The sequence below is a fragment of the Myxine glutinosa genome, chromosome 12 (genome assembly GCF_964187855.1).
Source record: "Myxine glutinosa chromosome 12, kmMyxGlut1.1, whole genome shotgun sequence".
Lineage (NCBI taxonomy): Eukaryota > Metazoa > Chordata > Myxini > Myxiniformes > Myxinidae > Myxine > Myxine glutinosa.
Genome location: NC_136272.1, coordinates 20,397,786 through 20,419,791, shown reverse-complemented (window position 1 = coordinate 20,419,791; position 22,006 = coordinate 20,397,786). Strand labels below are relative to the sequence as shown.

The following is a 22,006-nucleotide window of genomic DNA, read 5'->3' as shown; positions in this document are numbered from 1 at the left end:
TGTGTTCATGCAGGACTTACAGGTAGCTTGTGTGTGTTCATGCAGTACTTACAGGTAGCTTGTGTGTGCTCATGCAGGACTTACAGGTAGCTTGTGTGTGTTCATGCAGGACTTACAGGTAGCTTGTGTGTGTTCATGCAGGACTTGCAGGTAGCTTGTGTGTGTTCATGCAGGACTTACAGGTAGCTTGTGTGTGTTCATGCAGGACTTACAGCTAGCTTGTGTGTGTTCATGCAGTACTTACAGGTAGCTCGTGTGTGTTCATGCAGGACTTACAGGTAGCTTGTGTGTGTTCATGCAGTACTTACAGGTCGTTTGTGTGTGTGTTCATGCAGGACTTACAGGTAGCTTGTGTGTGTTCATGCAGGACTTGCAGGTAGCTTGTGTGTGTTCATGCAGGACTTACAGGTAGCTTGTGTGTGTTCATGCAGGACTTGCAGGTAGCTTGTGTGTGTTCATGCAGGACTTGCAGGTAGCTTGTGTGTGTTCATGCAGGACTTGCAGGTAGCTTGTGTGTGTTCATGCAGGACTTGCAGGTAGCTTGTGTGTGTTCATGCAGGACTTGCAGGTAGCTCGTGTGTGTTCATGCAGGACTTGCAGGTAGCTTGTGTGTGTTCATGTAGGACTTGCAGGTAGCTTGTGTGTGTTCATGCAGGACTTGCAGGTAGCTTGTGTGTGTTCATGTAGGACTTGCAGGTAGCTTGTGTGTGTTCATGCAGGACTTGCAGGTAGCTTGTGTGTGTTCATGCAGGACTTGCAGGTAGCTTGTGTGTGTTCATGCAGGACTTGCAGGTAGCTTGTGTGTGTTCATGCAGGACTTGCAGGTAGCTTGTGTGTGTTCATGTAGGACTTGCAGGTAGCTTGTGTGTGTTCATGCAGGACTTGCAGGTAGCTTGTGTGTGTTCATGCAGGACTTGCAGGTAGCTTGTGTGTGTTCATGCAGGACTTGCAGGTAGCTTGTGTGTGTTCATGCAGGACTTGCAGGTAGCTTGTGTGTGTTCATGTAGGACTTGCAGGTAGCTTGTGTGTGTTCATGCAGGACTTACAGGTAGCTTGTGTGTGTTCATGACTCGGCAGATACCGGTGTTGGTGCCACGCAGGCATGATGGGCCGAATGACCTGGTCATGCGCCAAAGTTTACCTTTCGTGTGTTTTACATGTCGAGAATAAAACGGAACCAACCCGGTCTTTACTTTCCAAGGCGTGAAGGCAGGAATGACAGGTACTTGGGTAACAGAAATCCCCAGGAATAATTACAAGGCAGGCACAAGTTACTCACCATTTTAATTACTCACACAATTACTCAAACTTATGGTCACGTGGACAGCTCGTGCGACCTTCAGGTTGCCATGTACGATGTACGACAAGTCCGTGTACGATTTGAGCTCGTTTGTGAGTACCTGTGCTCGTTTCTCGTTATAATCCAAGTGCAAAACAAGTCCCGAGTAACGATGGAGATGAAGAAGAAAAAGAAAGAAATAACAACATGGCTGAAGAAGTGGAGCCGGCTGCGTGGAATTTCCCCGGGGCAGATGGGAGGGGTTCGGGTTTCCCCATCAGAAATTCCAGTTTGCCTACACCCTCCTGGGGGCAGGTTCAGCACGCCACTTGGGTTCGGATCTTCGTGCACGGCGTTCGCTTCTGCTTCACCTGCGGCCGCACGACCTCTACCTACCTGCCTTCGATCGTCTCGCTATGGATTCCGCGCCATGGACCCTCGATCCCACCAAGAGGAAAACGTTGCCGGGAAAGGAGGCGCCAGCCACGGACGAGCGAGTCGACTCCGGGATCGCTTCCCTCACCGAGGACGAATGGGATCTAATGAATCGCATGGGAAGCCTCAAAGTTTCCGAGGACTCGAGCAACGACGGGGAGCCGGCGCAGGTATCCACCTGCCTTCGTCTTCTCGCGGACGTGAACGACGATGGAGACAAGTGAGTTTGTCCGTACACATGACGTCAATCTGAGTTTAACACGTTAAATCGACAACACCTTGCTGGAGGTATTCTAGCCTGCCTGGGAGGTGGCGGACGGTGTCCTTCGTGACGAGTAGGTGAGTCATCGCAGGCACCCCCGAACAAATTTGGCCTAAGTACTGCTGGGAAGGCAATGGCAAACCACCTAGTGTAAGCAATGCCCCGACGGTGTCCTTCGTGACGAGTAGGCGAGTCATCGCCGGCACCCTGAACAAATTTGGCCGAACTATTGCTGGGAAGGCAATGGCAAACCACCTAGTGTAAGCAATGCCGATAAACTGCAACAAATTTGGCCTGAGTACTTTTGGGAAGGCAATGGCAAACCACCTAGTGTAAGCAATGCCGATAAACTGCAACAAATTTGGCCTAAGTACTGCTGGGAAGGCAATGGCAAACCACCTGGTGTAAGCAATGCCCCGACGGTGTCCTTCGTGACGAGTAGGCGAGTCATCGCCGGCACCCTGAACAAATTTGGCCGAACTACTGCTGGGAAGGCAATGGCAAACCACCTAGTGTAAGCAATGGCAATAAACTGCAACAAATTTGGCCTAAGTACTGCTGGGAAGGCAATGGCAAACCACATAGTGTAAGCAATGCCCCGACGGTGTCCTTCGTGACGAGTAGGCGAGTCATCGCCGGCACCCTGAACAAATTTGGCCGAACTACTGCTGGGAAGGCAATGGCAAACCACCTAGTGTAAGCAATGGCAATAAACTGCAACAAATTTGGCCGAACTACTGCTGGGAAGGCAATGGCAAACCACCTAGTGTAAGCAATGGCAATAAACTGCAACAAATTTGGCCGAACTACTGCTGGGAAGGCAATGGCAAACCACCTAGTGTAAGCAATGGCAATAAACTGCAACAAATTTGGCCGAACTACTGCTGGGAAGGCAATGGCAAACCACCTAGTGTAAGCAATGGCAATAAACTGCTTGGTGAGCACCTCCGTTCTGTTGTACACGTACGGATCGTATAAATTGGGCATTCATTTTATCCCATGTGATTGTGAGTGCTTGTAGGATAGCCGGCATGGTGACTGTGAGTGCTTGTAAGATAGCCGGCATGGTGATTGTGAGTGCTTGTAGGATAGCCGGAATGATGATTGTGAGTGCTTGTAGGATAGCCGGCATGGTGATTGTGAGTGCTTGTAGGATAGCCGGCATGGTGATTGTGAGTGCTTATAGGATAGCCGGCATGGTGATTGTGAGTGCTTGTAAGATAACCGGCATGGTGATTGTGAGTGCTTGTAAGATAGCCGGCATGGTGATTGTGAGTGATAGGATAGCCGGCATGGTGATTGTGAGTGCTTGTAGGATAGCCGGCATGGTGTACTCCTAACCAATGATGCTTTGTGGTTGCAGCTTGCTCCACCAAGCCATTATCCATGAGGTCCCGGATGTGGCTCTGGAGGTGATCAGGCTGGATGCAAACAAATTGCTCATCAACTCGGTGAACGACCTCATACAGGTGAGCGTTTCTTTTTGTTCAAATTAATGATAAACAAGCAGAATGAGGGATTATTACTTCGGAATCCAGAACCGACACAGGAAAGATTACAAAATCAAACCTCCTCCCTACAAAGCCCCACTAAGTTTCAGCTTCTTCAAATGGTCTTCTTGAGTTGATCGTTCGAAGGGCTTGTTGCACAATGAATGAATTGTTGAATAGAATGATTTTTTTTTTTTTGGTATACAAGATCGAGGCTCGTGTAACAGCTAGGGGTGAGGGGAGAGGTATAAAACACATGGACACTGCTAGGACTTCCAGGAAAGAAGTCGGAATTTCAAAAAAGTGGATCTGGGATGAATTGACGGGGGTAGGAGTTGAAGTTGAAGCACAATGCTCAACTGCTGCCTGCAATTTGTTGCAGACCCCACTACATTTGGCCATAATTACTGGCCAGTTGGCAGTCGTGTCGGCCTTGGTCTATGCTGGTGGAGACACGGCTCTACGAGATGGCGACGGGAACACGGCCTGGCACCTGGCCTGCACCTTGGGTCGCGAGGACTGCTTGCGTCACATGGCTGGGGCTCTTCAGCGCAACGCCAGGCAGTTGCTGGAGCTACACAACTACCATGGTAAGACGGTTTGACAACCTACTGTATAATGCGTCGTCGTATGTACCGGGATTTCTCAAAGGTCGAATTCTGATGTCATTCAAGCTGCATGAATGACGTAAAGGTTGAAGGTAAGATGTATTTGTCGCTTCAGGACTCGACTGCCTACACCTGGCAGTGCTTCAACGTGACATCACGATGGTCGAGCTTCTCCTGCAACTCGGAGTTAGTCTCGAGTCTTACGAAAGCAGGAGCGGCCGAACCGCTCTGCACCTGGCCACCGAACTGCACGAGCCAGCTGTGGTGTTCAGGTTGGTGCGTTACGGAGCCGATCTCAACGCTCGCACCTTCAGTGGCTGCACGCCGCTGCACCTCGCCGTCGGCCTTGGAGACGAGGGGACGAGCGTGTTGCTCTGCCACCTGGGCGCAGACAGGCACTTACGCAACGGAGAAGACGATTCCCCAATGGATTTGGCGGAGACTTTCCCACAGGTGAGACTAACGTGCAATCTGAAGTACACAGGTACACACAATTGGCTTGCACTTTGATCAGATTTGGACCCAAGAGCCAAAAAACAATTTTTTCCAATTTTAAGATATCCCGATTAATAGTGAAGACTTTTTCCGAAGGAATTTTTAGAATATTAAGGAATCAAGAGACATCTTGAAGGAGGAAACTTTCTGTTAAGCAGATTAAGTCTCGTTTGTCAGAAGCAACCTGTACGGAGAGATCAGTCAAGTTTGAGCGAAGGCCCCGGATATTTGAGGTTCATACCATTAATGAAGAGGAAGGGGGAGCATCGGGTGCAGGACAGGGGAGGGGTAGGGTAAGATGAGGAAGAAGAGGAGGAGGTAGGGAAAGCTGTTGATAGTGCGTCGAAGACTTTCAGTTTTGAACACTAGTCACTGGATCCCAAATTGCCATTTTAAACATTCAAAAGGTCTTGCCTTTTATCAAATATCAGGTGAGTGTGCACTAATCATCCGAGACCAATTAGCTAACACATCGTCGTGACCTTTGATAATTTTCAGGAAATGACACCCGAGCAGGGGACCCCCATCACCTTCATCAAAATGAAAGTGGAAAATTGCACATTTGGGTGGGATCAAGTTTAATGCAAGAAGCAGCTCCATTAGTTATTTATTTTAGACCAAATCGTGGAATGAAGATCTTAACCTAAACTTTGTTTTGCAGATGACATCGCTGTTCCTCTACGATGACATCCGGATAGCGGGACAAAAAGTTTGCTGAATGGACCACATACGGGACAGTTGAACACTGACGTGCTGTCCTCCGAAACGGTCCCACAAGGATCATTTCAAGTGCAATAGTACGCTGTTGGACCATGGATTCCAGAAGGAAAAAGAAGAAGAAGAAGACCAACCAGGGAAAACAACTCTTCGGAGCCCTCAAAACCGCATGGATGGGAAAACGAAACGACTGAATGCCAAACCCAACTACACGATCAAAGGAGCTATTCCGAGTTTTATTACAGGATCGTCTGTCTGTCGGCGGACTTGGATACCCACATCCTGGTCAATGATCTCAGTCATCCAAATGTCCTCTCCCCGAACCCCGATATTTCAACCACAATCCCCAAAACAGACGCTTTGAAGACAGCTCCGTATGTCCAGATTCCAACTTCGACTCACGAACCTTGGAAAGTTGGACCGATTGTTAAAATGGTAACCGATCTGGTGACTTAATTGATGAAATTCAACTTGTGATGCAAATTCAATTCTTATGGTATTGTGGACTAAGCAAGTGCATCACCAGCCCCGCCCCTTATAAAGGGAATTGAGGAAGAAGATTCACGATATTTTACATAACTTGAGAATACATTTTAAATACAAAATCCATGGAGACATAGTCAATGAAAATGTTTCAAAAACCACTATGCTGTATATATTGTACGGAATTGTAATACACTATTTTATTTTAAATATTGATCACGTTTCACGGTTGTTTTATTTTAACTCGACATACCATCATGAATTTTTCAAGTATATTTCTCACCCCGCCCCACGCCGGATCATATTCTTGCCAAATGCGCAAATGATAGCATTTACAGTGACTCTTTCAAAATGCAAGAGTAATAACGTACCGCAAAAATTCCTAAAGAATTTGGCTGCTTGGCCTCAAAACCGCCGCAGTCGAAAGAAAAAGTTCAACTCTGACTCAGATCGCCACGATTTGCCAGGCACGTAATGATGAAGCCATGATGATTGAAATCGGGAATTTCCACTCGGGGATCGGAGGACGAATCACGTGACTCATATCCATGGAGCAAATTTTTTTTTTATCCAAACCTTGCAACTATTGTTACAAAATTTCCTGCGGGACATATTGCATGCAAAACTTTAGTAAACCAACAGAATTTAAAATAAACAAAAAAAAATCTCCATTGCACTCCGCCTAGGGAAGTGCGTGGACAGGGAATTTATGAGAATGAAATTTCAATGCATACGGGGACATCTATTTATTACGTACACGATTGAAATCGAGAAAAAGGAGATAGAACCAAAGGCAGAAAGAGAAAGGGAATGCACAGAAGGGGCAAGATGAGTCAAAAATTTGCATACTAGTTGATAGTCCATCATGTGTGCTTTGTCCTTTTGACGAACAGGTGGTGTAATTTCCTGAAGGTGATACCGATCTTTTTGCTTTATTTATTTATTTATTGGACAGCTTTCAAATGCATCATGGGATTTGTCTGGATCCATTTTATTACACAATTTCTTCACAAAACAACGAGCAAGCAGTGAAGAGGAACATAAACCAAACTTTTTGCCAAAGGACATTCAGTTATGGAGAACATTTGAGGTGATGCTTCCAAGGTACACCTGACAAAAATAAAATTAAAATAAAAAAGTAGCCATGGCTCAGTCTCTCTCTGCGATTGCCACCAAGTGGGTATCCACCTCGGCTTCTGTCAAAACCCTGCAGGAAAACAATTTCAAATAAATAAATAAAGCATTCACACAGGAGTGAAACGGCACACGGTCCTTTGGAAACATTGACGTGCCACTCGGAACAGATGACGGCGACGTGGGCTGAATGGAAACTTTACCTGAAGTTGGGAGCCTGAACCTTCACAACGCCCACCTCGATCTCCGTGGGCTTGAAATCGGCCGAAAGCACAGTGGAGAGACACGTGATTGCCGTCTGCAGGCAGAACACACGACTGCCAACATGTACACCTTCCATCGAGAATACTCTCAGGTAAAGAGGTATTAACACACAAGGAAATAAATATAAACCCTTCACAAATGAGTTTCCATGCCAAACTATTACTAGTGGACGTACTTGCTATGTGTGGGTTACAGGATGGAACAAAGAGGGTCATAGAACAACAGGATTAATAAGAAGAGGAAGAAGAAAAGTGCGACAGCTGTGCTTGAAGCAACACCTATCAGAATGCTGTGACGTCATGTGGGATACAGGAACAACTGAGACTTCGCTCTTTCACGAGCCTCGATCTCGTATACAAAAAAAATATATAAAAAAATAACGAGCATATGCTACTCCTCCCATATATGTCTATAAACCATCGTGAATATTATTATTCACAGAATCCAAAGCATTTAGAGACATCTATAGCTCAGCAGCATTTGGTGGAATTTTCATAACTATTGTTGAACTAGAACGACACTCTTCAACCTCACTGATATGCCTCGGCCCACATTATTACATCATTATACATACTTGTACCAAGTTTGATTTAAATCCATTCAGCTGTTCTCAAGTTATCACATTTTTTACCTGACATGACCTCTTGGCCTTTGACCTCTTGATGCCATAATCCAATCAGTTCATCTGTGCATCATACATACTTATACCAAATTCACAAGTTGGTGTTGCAACATACATTTTACTTAACTTGACCTCTTGACCCCCAAAATCGAATCAGCTTATCTTTGCATCATCTATCTATAATTCCAGTAATCTCTGTCTGTACGTTTGTACGTTTGTACGTTTGTCTGTGACCGCTGTTTCTCGACAACCACGGGTCCGATATACTTTTAACTTGCCAGGTATATTGCTGGGGACCCGAGGATGTGCCTTTTCAAGGTTTCATATTAATCGGACAATTACTTACCGAGCTATGTCCAAAAAACGATTCAACCAATCAGAGAGCAGCGAACGATCGCGTGTGCCGAACGTGGCGGGCACACTCTGCCTCGGATGGCACATTTGACAGCGTATTCATTTATTTCACGTTTGCAAACTATGTTGGCGCTATGTTGGCGTTAAACGATGTTTTAAAACTAATAAAAACGAATTTGCGATTCATTCGCTTTCCTGCGCGTTTGTGTACGCGATGGCGATTTCTTTACCAAACTCCGGAAGCCGTTCGCTTTGGAGCGAACCATTTCATGTAAATAGAGGGGGGGGATTGTCACCACTCGCAAGCCGTTCGCTTTGGACCAAACCATTTCATGTAAATAGAGGGGGGGGATATAATTTTAGATATAGATATAGTACGGGCATGCCCTAGTCTATCTATAATTCCACTAATCTCTGTGTGTATGTTTGTTTGTATGTTTGTATGTTTGTATGTTTGTCTGTGACCGCTGTTTCTCGACAACTACCGGTCCGATATACTTGAAACTTGCCAGGTATATTGCTGGGGACCCGAGGATGTGCCTTTTCAAGGTTTTAAATTAATCGCAGAAGTAGTTACCGAGCTATGTCCAAAAAACGATTCAACCAATCAGAGAGCAGCGAGCTATCACGTGTGCCGAACGTGGCGAACAGACTCTGCCTCGGATGGCACATTTGAGAGCGTATTCATTTATTTCACGTTGGCAAACTATGTTGGCGTTAAACTATGTTTTAAAACTAATTAAAACTACTATCTATAATTCCACGGGTCCGATAAAAAACACCGTACTCGCAAGCCGTTCGCTTTGGACCAAACCATTTCATGTAAATAGAGGGGGGGGTTGTCACCGTACTCGCAAGCCGTTCGCTTTGGACCAAACCATTTCATGTAAATAGAGGGGGGGGATATAATTTTAGATATATATATAGTACGGGCATGCCCTAGTAATATATAATTATACCAAGTTTTGTGAAAATCCCATGACTGGTTCACAGGTTAGCTCGGCAACAGAAGTTTTACCTGACGGGATGTCTGACATTTGACCTTTGACCTCTTGAACCCAAAATCTAATCAGGTCATCTTTGCATCATAATACATACTTCTCCCAACTTTGGTCAGAATCCCATCACTGGTTCATAAGTTATCATGGTAACAGTATTTTTTACCTAACATGACCTGTGAACTTTGACCTTTTGACCCCAAAATCTAATCGGTTCATCTTTACATCATTATACACACCTGTACAAAGTTTGACTAAGATACCTTCAGCCGTTCTCAAGTTATCACGGTAACAAAACCTATCATGGATGGACGGACGGACAACCTGAAAACATAATAGCTCCAGCGACTTTGTCGCCGGAGGCAAAAAAAAATCCAGCGACAGACTTCTGTACTGTAGACTTGTAAAAAAAAAATTAAAATGTTTGAATGAAGCCGTAGTTGTTAAACCCACCTCAACGGTCTGCTCGTAGGTCCACTCCGGCTTCTTCTTGATCTTCTTTTCCAAAAAGCTGTTCGCCTCCGTCTGTTTCACGCCTGCACTTGTTGCTTTGAAGCCGCAGTAGTAGCCAGCTGGGTCGCACTTGTACAGCTGAGGCCCGTACTCTTCGTCGATTCCGATGATCATCATACCTGTATAGAGGTTATGGAGGAAAATGCTCAGAAATAAAACAAATAAACAAACAAGCATCATCTGGCAGAGTTCATTTTTGGATTCAATTTATTTATTGTCAAAGTTTCAATGTAAGTTGGCACAGAACCCATTCCCAAAAATACAATTACCACATAGTACAAGTATATGACACAATTTCATGAGGGCATCAATGCAAGAGATACAATGGAAATAAAAAAACATTCTACGTTTGGAAAAACAATGTCATCAGTGCTTTCGCCGTCGAAAGGATGAGAAACAACAGTCTATTTGGTTCCAAAAACGTTGGTTTCTTGCACCTTGAGAACGAACAAAGAAGCCTGGTGTTGGTTTAGCTGTTAGGGTGCCGGCTTGGGATCCCAGGATCCTGGGTTCGAATCCCGGTCGATCGCTGAATTAATGCCAGAGGGTTGGACTCAGCCTGTCATCCTTCCAAGGTCGGCAAATTGAGTACCAGTTCACTGGTAATTCCCTGTGTGTCGCAAGAGGTGACTAACAGAGTTGGCGGCAGGAAGGGCATCCGGCCATAAAACATTGCTTCAAAAAGGGGACCAAGGTGCCAAAAAACGCCAACCCCCGCTTTGCGGGGGAAAATGGCCTCTGAAGGCGGTTCTTCTTCTTCTTCAGCTTGAGAACAAACTAGAGGGTACTTCCGTTTATGCAATCTTTGAACTCGTATGTCGAGCATGACGGTTTATTGCAACTCACTGTTAAGTTCCTTTTAGGTCACCGATTGCATCATCACTAACCAACAGCCTTTATAATTGTGTGTGTGTGTGTGTGTGTGTGTGTGTGTGTGTGTGTGTGTGTGTGTGTGTGTGTGTGTGTGTGTGTGTGTGTGTGTGTGTGTGTGTGTGTGTGTAGTTGTACACATGCACACAGATACACAAACCCATTAATGTAGTGGGTACCAGGAAGCAAGTGCCACACGAGCTATTGCTGCATGCATCCTGACCAACAGGAAGTGCCACCACACATTAACCCGTCTGTGGTACACAAAATAGTTCTGGGGGTATCCAGGAACAAATTAAATTTAAAAAAGTCTCTCCTCGACAAAGTCGCATAGGCTTCGCCTATTAGGCACTTCTGGGAGGAGCTTCTGCTCCATGCTGAGGGCCAACAATGCGTGGATGTCCGAGGCTGTTCCCTCTGGGGTGGATTGGTCTATAATTAAGAATTAAATTATCCTCCCAGTATTGGCTACATTACAATGCTATGGAGATGGACCTCCTCTAAGTTCATGCCAAATAGGTAGAGCCTATACACCTGTTTAGCCAGAAGAGCCTTTTAGAGAAATATAATATATGTCGTTGTTGTTATCAAATTTATCTCCAATTGATGTTAATTTTTCACAATTTAGCTCAAATACCATGATGTATCCATACTCCACCTGAAATTTGTTTTGTGACATTTTGACTTCTTTTTGAAATAAAGGAGAACTTGATCTTGCTTAAAGATGTGACAACATCCTTTTGTGGTCACTCTTTTGCAATAACAAAATAAAGAAATAAATTATCTAGAACGGCACTCGGTAGAGCGCATACCTACGCCAGGCTGAACAGTTTATGTTTTGTATCCCACTGATAGGCCGGATCTGGATTCGGACCTGAACCAAAATCTAATCGGCTTGTCCTCGTCACCTAACCACCTCGTCCACCAAGTTTAGTCATAACCTGTACACAATTTTTTAAAATATCATGTTGTGTATTTTCCCGATCTCCCAATGGTGTAGAATCACTTAGAAAAATTAAATAATTATCGTATCCGAATCCATATTCAGATCTTCACCAAAATCGAATCGATTTGTCCTCGTCACATACCGAACCTCTCCGCCAAATTTTGTCCGAATCCGGCCACATCTTTTGGAAACCATCTTGTTCACAGACAAACAAACAACCAAACAGACAGGGGTGAAAACAACCTCCATCCACCTTTGGTGGCGGAGGTAAATACGAGTCTGCACAAGCCAGATAATTCACACCTCTTCAGCAATAAAACACGTGTAATGGGAAAGGGAGATAAAATGAGAGGTTAACGAGTACGGAACTCAGACGGGCATCGTTGGAGAAAATGGAACTCTAACCCAAATTTAAAATCCTAGAATTAAGCATAAAGTTCTCCACAAAATATCCCAGAAAATGAAGGAGCAAGACAAAAAAGGACGTCCTGAAAATATCCAAATGTTGTGTAATAAAATTGTGTCCCGACAAATCCCATTATACATTTAAAAGCTGTTCAACAAGAAAAATAAATAAACAATAAAACGGTATCACCTTCAAGAAATCACAACTAAATGTGCATTGAAAAATACAATAAAGGGCCTGACAGGTGACAAACATATTTTGCAGGTAAAGACATTCAGGACCATTCAGTGAGAGGCCCCTCGATGTCAGGTCCATTCAGGACTGAATTCAGGACATTCAGGAATGTCAACAAAAGCAGAAAACTGACCTTCGAGGGGCCTCTCACTATTGAGAGCAAACAGGAATAAGGAGCCAAATAGAGATGACTAGTTACTCATGCAAGTCAGCGTGCCACAATGTTCAGCCATTGGAGCCTAACTTGAGGCTCATATTCACTTCCTATTCTGGCTGCTTTCTCTTCGCTCATCGCATCTACTTTTTCCTTTGTTTTCCTTGCTAGCCATTTATCTTCCCCCAACAAATTGAATCTTTGCATCCAGGCCTTTCCACTCCCCCCCCCCCCCCCCCCCCCCAATAAACCCAATCAATACTGGATCCCAAATGCTGCTCTTCTTCTAGACTTATTAAAGACAGCCAAACCACCAACAGCATATAATAAGAGCCAAAATGTCGCTCGTCTCTTACGATTCACAACAATGCTTGACACAGCCAGCTCTTCGTGACCATAATATTGTGCAATTTATTGAAGAAAAAAAAACCAAAAAACCCGACGAACCAAAATACACGTGACCAGGAACACAGCATTCGGTAACTTAATAAAAAACAACCAGCTAGCAAAGTGAACTCACAACAACCCAGGGGACGCATCTCAGCATTTTGCGTGTACACCTGGGAAATGTCCGCCATACGCTTGCACAGCATATCCACGGGGATGTTGTAGTTGAACTTGTACTTCCAGTTTGCAGCCTCGTAGCGTGCCCGCTGAACTTGGGACCTGCCGTCAGCTGTGTAGGCCAGGACATAGGACTGGGTTAGTTAGTGTCACACCGTCTTGCTCATATACATGCGAGTGCACGCACGGCGATGATGCTCGCACTCCAAAACCTCATTCAATGGATTAAGCATTCAACTCTATTATAGGATATGGAGCCATATACATATTGCATACACAAAAATTACCAAATTTATAATCCCAAGTACACATATTCCCCTCTCCACTTGTTCTTATTCCCTACCCACCCCCACACTTAAATTTTTTTTTTCTTAACCTAACTCCATAAAAATTTATGGGGGGGGGGGGGGGTAGGGAAAGGAAATTTCTAAAATACATTTACAAACATGCGACAACACTTCATATGTTATGGGACATACAGTCTGGGGATCGAGGGCATTCTTCGGCTGTACCTGTCATCCCGGTCATCATGCAGCCAATCTTGTCGGTGATTTTGAAAATCTGCGTCACCGAGCTTGATTCGAGAAGCTTGTCCTGGAACACAAGCAATACAGTAATAAACAAGAGAGAACAATCAGATTGCAGACCCTCAACAGGACGTGTTTTAGTGGTTTTTAAGGCTTTTGTGTCAAAACAAATATGGTGGCCGAACCACGTGACCGATTGTCATAAGTATTTTTTTTTCCTCCACCAATTTAACCCTAGATGACGCTCAAGAAATGTCATCTTGATCAAACGAAGTTTTGTACTTGTCGAAATATGACGTCATAATGGAGGCACCTATGGCATCATCATCAACATATTCTATTCCCCATGGAGAGTTCTTGACAATGAGCCATGTCTCAATTATTTATATGCAGTGCTTTCGGAGATATGGAGGTGCAATTTTTTTCGGTTTTTCAAGGATGACGCCCGTACCACGTGACCTATGAGGTCATAATTATTTTTAAAAATTCTACAGGAGGAGGTGCACCTATGGTGAACGTTTCCTGTCAATGGGACCAACAGTTGCAGAGAAAATCATATTTATTCTGTGCGGACAAACAAACAAACTAGAAATCAGCCAGAGACCGAGGACTTGCCGGAATGTACTTTTTTATTGACCTTGAGTTTGACCTTTCAAGGTCACTCAAGGTCAAAGGTCATGGTGCCAAATGAAATGTCGTATGGGACTTCCTATATGTCAGTAACAGTAAGTGTATGCATATCTCTTGTACTTTTGGAGTTACAATGGTTTGAAATATATTTTAAATGAAAACTCGACCCCCCTGATTTCATGTTTTGGGTGACCTTGAGCTTGACCTTGGGCCTAGAGAGTTAAAAATTGGACACAGTCTATTCCAGGGCAAGGCAAATATGTGTGTAAAGTATGGCGATTCTATGTGCAACGGTGTAGACGTAGTACTACACAAAAAAATAGACAGACGGACAGACAAGCCAATCAACCAACATACTTGCCGGAATTTTTTCCGGCAAGTAACAAACAAACGGACTCAAATGCAATACCCTATCCTCTGGCGAGGGTAATATCCCAAGTTGTCCTGAGTGCAATGGCAACCCATTAAATGTGTGGACTCACATCAAACACATGTCTGACCATGCAGAGCAAATAGATTACTCTCACCCTGGAGGCCCATTAGTGAGCGAGCTGGATTTTTACCTACAATCCGATCGAGACCATGCTAATTCTCCCGAGATGAGCTCCATTTCTCGTTCATAATCCAAATCCTTAATACCTGCAGCTTTGAGCTGGATTGCAATCAACGACCTTCGTTATGCCAAGTCCAGTAACCTCACCACGAGGTCCCACTAACAATCATCTGTAATAATAAAAAAGCAGAGTGCGTGTGTGTGTGTGTGTCTCCTCCATAACTCCAAAACCACGAAACCTAACGGCCCCAAACTTTGCATGCATACTCCTTGACCTCCAAGAGAGTGCATGGAAAACTGGGTGTTTGGGTTTGTTTAAACACCCTTTTTGAAATGATCAATGAGGTGCTCATGGCAAAAAATCTAAAAAAAAGTCTTACCAAAATAAATGGAGATTTCCCCCCAAAGAGTATTATTCATTTTGAAAGTGTGTGCACATTGATATCGTTTTATCACGAGGCCTGTGTCATTGTTGCTTCGGAAAAGCTGGCCCCAAGTTCAAATCCCATATACGGTTTAAATTTCACCGGTCCAACTTCCTTGTGAATCATGTAAAAGTACACCAATGTATTTTTTTGTGTGGGTACATGTGCAAGCTTCGCTATTTAAAAATCTAAATGGAATCTTAAATGCTAATTTCTCTTATCTTCCCCCTGCCACAATCAAAATGGCCGTGCAGAGGCTGTCTGGAAAATGATTTGAGGGTCAGAGAAAAGCAAGAGTCCGAGTGAGAAAGGTGGGGAAATGGGCAAAAAATCGAAGGAATTAATGAGATCAAGTAGATGACGGACGGCGAGAACCTCCCATAAAATTTTGACAAGAAGCTTGCAATTTCAATCCGATGCGACACCATATTCCGATACAGCGGCTCGGTGTTGCCGAATAATCTTCTTGACTTGTGGTCATGCTGGGCGGTTTGCCATGCCTCTCCCAGCAGTAGTTAGGGCATGAATTTGTAATTCGTTCAGTGTGCCGCAGATAGCTCGCCTACTCCTCATGAAGGACACGTGAGATCTTTAACGCGCACCGACTAATTCCGGCAGACGGGACATCCAGTTTAACGTCCGTCCGAGGTACGACACACACATTTGACGGATCACCTTGCCTCTGAAACACCACGATGACAGTTCAGAGCTGGTTCGGGATTCAAATCCTGGCTAGACGGCTTAGAGGCGAGATGCGTACCTGCAGACGTACCTGCAACCATCCTGTCAGGCTGCTTGCAATTCATGTGATGCAAATAAAATACAGTATTTGAATTTTTTTCAAACGCAACCCCAGATGATCTGCAAGGACTAACAGGTTACAGATAGTGCAGAAAGGACTCACGGGCACTTTCTTCTGTGTAACAAGGACCACGCAGTCTTTACCCCGCACTGCCACGGACGTAAGGCCACCTTGGTTAATGGCTTTGAAGGCATATTCTGCAAAAAAAAAAAAAAAAAAGTATGAAAATTATATTTTACAAGACACTACAGTGTACACCTTTTGATTGATCCTGGGTTCTAAGAGAACAGTGTTCAAAACCCCAGGACATTGCATTATCCCAGATCCTTTGTGCTGCCACTATGACGTCATCAAACGCGTTGACAACCAGCACGTCCAATGGGCTCGCTTTGGGTGACTAGGCTATTTCGAAGAGTTGTAAATAACATGAAACAAGTTACACTCCATATAAATAGTTCGTCACAAAGTATGCACGGCTAAACGAGGAACGGGATAGAGGCGAAAGAGAGCAAAGAGTCGGGAAAACGAGCCTGTTCCGGCCTCGGCTACGTCTAGGCCCAAGAAGGCCTCGCCATTGATTGACCAAACGTACAGATCCTTCTAGTTCTACTCTATCCATTCGAGGATGTGCACAGCTATTCCCCAAATCGTTTCTACCTCACTCACCGACTTGGTAAAGTCTTCCCTCCGGAGAGAATATCGTAATGTGCCGATCAAAACCGGCGCTCGAACCCCGAGACATCATAACAACAAAACACCCCGAGCAACGTGTGCTTGGGGTTCTTCTTCATCAGATTTTTAGCATGAAATGAATAGCGTGAAAACCCCATATCGAGTAAAAACCTAACCAGCTATAAATAACGTTTATAGTTATACACCTTTCCCGACATTCATCGAAAAAATTTGTATCGCCAACATCATTGATTATATAACTGCATAATCACCGCACTCGAGCCTCCATGTAATTTTAGGAGCAAGTCTTTACAGTTTCTCGTATAATTTCAGTATTTATTTACGCTCGGAACGTTTGTGTATAATTTATTCCGATAACAGAAGCAAAACATTTGTTCTTGCTATTTTGTTTCAAAGAAATCCGAATCGCAACCATGTCCACCACTTGCAATTGCGACGCCAGCTACACCGCCATGAAAATGTGAAATTCGGGAAAATAATTCAAAGAAGCACAGACATATTCAAAGTACACAGCCCCATGCCAAATAATTAAATATCCTCCAGCCGAGGCGCCTCCGTGGCATTGCAGCTAATAGAGGAACTTAAGTGATTGATTAATTGCACAATTAAAATCAATAAATTACGATCATGAAATATTTTCTTAATCAATTGGCTAATCGCATACCTAAACCACCAGTGCTTCATCCGAATCTGTAACTTTTTGAAAATTAATGAAATAAGCCATTAATCGAACAAAAGAAGGATTTATCAATAAATAATTAATCGATTAATTGATTAATCAATAAATCAAAAATATCCTTTTGAGCCACATCACTTGGTCACTGTCGTGTCCAAATATCAGCTTTCTAGCTCAAAAGGTGCCTGAAATATTGGCCAGATGAGAAAGAAAATAAATAAACGATTATAATAATGAAAAAAATATAATCATAAAATAATTTAACAACTAATCAATTGGCTAATAGAATACCTAACCCCCCCCCCCCTTCATCTGAATCTGTAACTTTAAAAAAAGTAATTAATAAAGTCATTAATCGAATAATTAAATAATTAATCGATTAATTGATTAATCAATGAATCAAAAATACCTTTTACAGCCAAATCACTTGGTCATTGTCATGTCCAAATATCAGCTTCCTAACTCAAAAGGTGCATCAGATATTGCCCAGATGAGAAAGAAAATAAATAAGTTCTTAATTAATCGATAATAATTAAGTAATTGATCAATTCATTAATTAATCAAAAAACAAAAAATACCCGTTTTTGCCAAAGCACTTCCTCACTATTGCGCGAAAATTTCAGTATCTGAGATATCGCCCGGACAAACAAACAAGAAAACAAACAAGAAAACAAACAAACAAACAACCGGAGTGAAAACTGAGTACTCCCTTTCAGCGTGCGTCATTGCCGGGCCCTCTTCGGTGCATCCCCTTTACCGTGCATTTTGATCTCGCCTCGCACGTTCTTTCTGAACAGAATACCATCGTTAACTGAAAACGCTATATGTACTATAATATCAGGAGGCATTCAAGGATGACACTTGGGAAAATGACAGGGGCATCGAAAAGGTCCCTTTATATGGCAAATTATAGAAAATAAGAAAATTCAAAAAATCTCGTGTGCATGCTGTACTACCCTTGTGTTCTTAGGAGGAACCAAGTAATGCTCTGGAAAGGTTTATATAGAAAGAGGCGCCAATTTGATTCATACATGAAGAAGCATGAAGAAGTAAATGTATTTTATTTTCCAGATGTGGGACGCTTCGGAATAAAATGGTCGTACTCGGAATAAAATTTCCCGTATTTGTGAAATGCGAGGTTGAAGATATGACCTAAGAGGGCTCATTCAGGTCTAAAACTGATATGGTGGCCTCATGAGACTGTAAATACAGATTTTAATTTGGTCACAATTCACAAAACATAAATAACGAAATCGGCACTCGGTAGAGCGCATACCTCTGCCAGGATAAACAATTTACGTTTTTTTATCTCAATGATAGGCCGGATCTGGATTCAGAGCTGAATCAAAATTGTTATCGTCACCTAACCAACTCGTCCACCTAGTTTTGTCATAACTCATCAATAACTTTTTGAGATATCCCGCTATGTATTGTTTTTGGTCCTATCTCCCAATGGTGAAGAATCACTTAAAAAATTAAATAACTCTCATATCCGAATCCATATTCAGATCTTCACCAAAATCGAATCTATTTGTCCTTGTCAGACACCCAACCGATCCACCAAGTTTCGTCCAAATACGTCCACAACTTTTTGAGATATCCTGCTATGTATCGTTTTGGCCCCGTCTCTCAATGGTGAAGAATCACTTTTAAATGTTCTCGTATCCAGATCCGGATTCAGATCTTCACTAAAATCGAATCAATTTGTCATTGGCAGACACTCAAACTGTCCACTAAGTTTCATCAAAATCAGTCCACTGAAGTGCGCGGTGCTACACGCGCGACTTGCTATCAAGGAGGAAGCGGACAACGCGGTAAGTTTAATGTTCTTTATTAAAAGAGGTCACTGTAGCACTGGCGCGCTCCGGGCTGCGCGCCCGGTGTATATCCTGAGGCCACGCCTACCCCTCGGCGTGGCCGCCACCCACTTGGTACGCGGAATGATGTCACCACGCCAGTGAGCTTCCGTGTCCGCCACACGCGCCCCCCCAGAATTCCCGCGCACCTGGAGGGCCAGTTTGTGGGGCAAACAGATGACCCGGCCGAAGCGCCCTCTGGCGACCGGCGGCGTCCGGGGTGCAGGGATGCCAGGTGGGATGCCCCCGGCTGTACCCGGAATGGGTGCCGGACCGGGGGGCAGCGTGCCTGCGGTGCTGGGCGGTGCCGGGGGTCCGCACGCAGGGGGGCGGCCCCTACGCGGGGGCCGAGCCACCAGCGGTGGGTGGTCCACGTCGGGGTGGGCCGAATTGAGGCAGTCTATGGAGACCCGGTCAGGAGTGCCGCCGATGTCCAGGGTGAAATGTTTCACCCCGGTCTCCAGCACGTGGAAAGGCCCGTCGTACGGGGGCCGCAGTGGTGTCCAGTGGGCGTCGTGCCGGACGAAGACGTACTCCGCGGTGCGAAGCTCCGGGGCGACGTGTGTAGGAGGGTGCCCGTGGTGCGCCGTCGGCACCGGGGCGAACCTCCGGACGGTCTCCTGCAGCGCAGAACGCTCCTGCGCCGCGGACCATGGTGCCGTGGGGTCGGGGAGGAACGCGCCCGGCACCCGCAGCGGTTGTCCAAAAACCAACTCCGCCGCGGAGGCACGCAGGTCGTCCTTGGGCGCCGTCCGGAGGCCCAGCAGGACCCAGGGGAGCCTGCCGACCCAGACGCCGTTGCAGAGGGTGGCCCGGAGCGTAGCCTTCAAGGAGCGGTGGAAGCGCTCGCACAGGCCGTTTGCCTGGGGGTGGTAGGCCGTGGTTCGGTGCAGCTGGACCCCGAGCCCCCGCGTGACCGCCCCCCAGAGCTCCGAGGTGAACTGGGGGCCGCGGTCGGACGAGATGTCCGAGGGGGCGCCGAACGGGGCAACCCAGGTGGCGATGAACGCCTGTGCGACGTCCGCCGCCATCGTCGTCACCAAAGGCACGGCCTCCGGCCACCGGGTGGTGCAGTCCACCATGGTGAGGACATGGGTGAAACCCCGCGAGGGGGGCAGAGGTCCCACCAGGTCCACGTGAACGTGGTCGAACCGACGTTCCGGCACCGTAAACAGGGCCAAGGGGGCCTGGGTGTGTCGGTGCACCTTTGCGCGCTGGCACGCGAGGCACGTCCTGGTCCAGCTGCGGACCGCCTTCCGGAGGCCATGCCAGACAAACTTGTCGGCGACCAACCTCTGGGAGGCCTTCGTGCCCGGGTGGGACAGGCCGTGGATGGCATCAAAAACCTGGCGCTGCCAGCCTGCGGGCACGATGGGGTGAGGCCGCCCGAGGGAGACATCGCAAACGAGGGCCGTGCCCGCGCCGTCGAAGGGCACCTCGGTGACGCGGAGGCCCGTGATGGCGGTCCGCAGGGCCTGGACCCCGGGGTCGGCGGCCTGGTCCGCCGCCATCCGGGCATAGTCGATGCCAAGGTGGACTGCGTGGGCGACAGCCTGGGAAAGGCAATCGGCCACCGGGTTGTCCTTTCCCGCGACGTGCCGGATGTTCGTCGTGTACTCGGACACGGCCGCGAGGTGACACTGTTGCCGGGCCGACCACGGCTCGGCGACCTTGCCCATCGCGAAAACCAGCGGCTTGTGGTCGATGAAGGCCGTGAACGCACGGCCCTCGAGCAGATGGCGGAAGTGCCTGACCGCCAGGTGAAGCCCAAGCAACTCGGGGTCGAAGGCGCTGTAACGGCATTCGGGCGGGCGAAGCTGCCGGCTGAAGAACGCCAGCGGTTGCCAGGCACCACGCACCCATTGCTCGTACACCGCGCCCACCGCGTAGTCCGAGGCGTCGGAGGTGAGGGCGATCGGTGCATCGAGCGCCGGGTGCGCGAGCATGGTGGCGTTGGCCAAGGCAAGCTTCGTGCCCGAGAACGCCGCGTCCATCTGCTCGGTCCAGGTAATGTCACCTTTGCCCGGCTTCCCTCGAAGGGCCTCGTGTAAGGGGCGCAGGAGCTGGGCGATGCGGGGCAGGAACCGATGGTAAAAGTTTACCATGCCTAGGAACTCCTGGAGCCCCTTGATCATGCGGGGGCGCGGAAACCCCTTCACCGCCTCCACCTTGGCCGGTAGGGGGACGGCCCCGTGACTGGTGACGCGGTGCCCCAAAAAGTCGATGCTGGTGACGCCGAACCGGCAGTTGGCGGGGTTCACGATGAGGCCATGCTGGCCCAGACGTTCGAAGAGCGTGTGGAGGTGATGAAGGTGCTCTTCGCGGGATGCGCTTGCGACGAGGATGTCGTCTAGGTAGACGTACAAAAAATCCAAGCCGCGCAAGACGCTGTCCGTTAGGCGCTGGAACGCCTGAGCCGCATTTTTCAAACCGAAGGGCATCCGAAGAAATTCGAAAAGCCCAAACGGCGTGATGACAGCCGTCTTCGGGATGTCCTCCGGCCTGACAGGAACCTGATGGTAGCCATGCACGAGGTCCACCTTTGAAAAGAAGGACATCCCCACCAACCGGGCGGAGAAGTCCTGTAAGTGGGGGACGGGGTAGCGGTCGGGGGTGGTGGCGTCGTTGAGGCGCCGGTAGTCCCCGCACGGTCGCCATCCCCCGCCGGGCTTGGGTACAATGTGGAGCGGCGATGCCCACGCGCTCTCGGAGCGCCGCACGATGCCGAGCCGCTCCAGCATAGCGATTTCCGCTTTCACTACCGCGAGCTTCGTCGGCTCGAGGCGGCATGCCCGGGCGTAGACCGGTGGCCCGGCAGTGGGGATGTGGTGTTCCACCCCGTGCTTGACGGTCCCCGCCGAGAAGGTGGGCCTCGTGAGGGCCTGGAAACCCGCGAGGAGGCGGGCGAATTCGTCCGCTGCCGGAAGCGTACAGATGAACCTGGCCGGAACGGAACCGCTCAGCAAGCCGCTCGATGAGCCGCTCTGTGAGCTGCTCAACGAGGCGGGCAGCGCAC

General features: G+C 46.9%; 2 protein-coding genes across 2 annotated transcripts; one reads left to right on the top strand and one right to left on the bottom strand.

Annotated features, from left to right (window-relative positions):
* Positions 1–1,535: 1,535 nt before the first annotated feature.
* On the top strand, positions 1,536–5,983 carry LOC137438138 (NF-kappa-B inhibitor alpha). The gene is made up of 5 exons (XM_068133111.2): positions 1,536–1,934; positions 3,340–3,445; positions 3,849–4,056; positions 4,190–4,527; positions 5,231–5,983. Exons 1-5 carry the CDS (start codon positions 1,696–1,698, stop codon positions 5,285–5,287), a joined length of 948 nt encoding a protein of 315 aa, XP_067989212.2. The 5' UTR covers positions 1,536–1,695; the 3' UTR covers positions 5,288–5,983.
* Positions 5,984–6,744: 761 nt separating this feature from the next.
* Positions 6,745–16,771, bottom strand: PSMA6 (proteasome 20S subunit alpha 6). The gene is made up of 7 exons (XM_068133112.2): positions 16,432–16,771; positions 15,868–15,962; positions 13,341–13,422; positions 12,785–12,940; positions 9,595–9,773; positions 7,107–7,201; positions 6,745–6,976 (listed from the first exon to the last, which is right to left on the bottom strand). The coding sequence occupies exons 1-7, from the start codon at positions 16,508–16,510 to the stop codon at positions 6,919–6,921; spliced, it is 744 nt and encodes a 247-aa protein (XP_067989213.1). The 5' UTR covers positions 16,511–16,771; the 3' UTR covers positions 6,745–6,918.
* Positions 16,772–22,006: the final 5,235 nt, after the last annotated feature.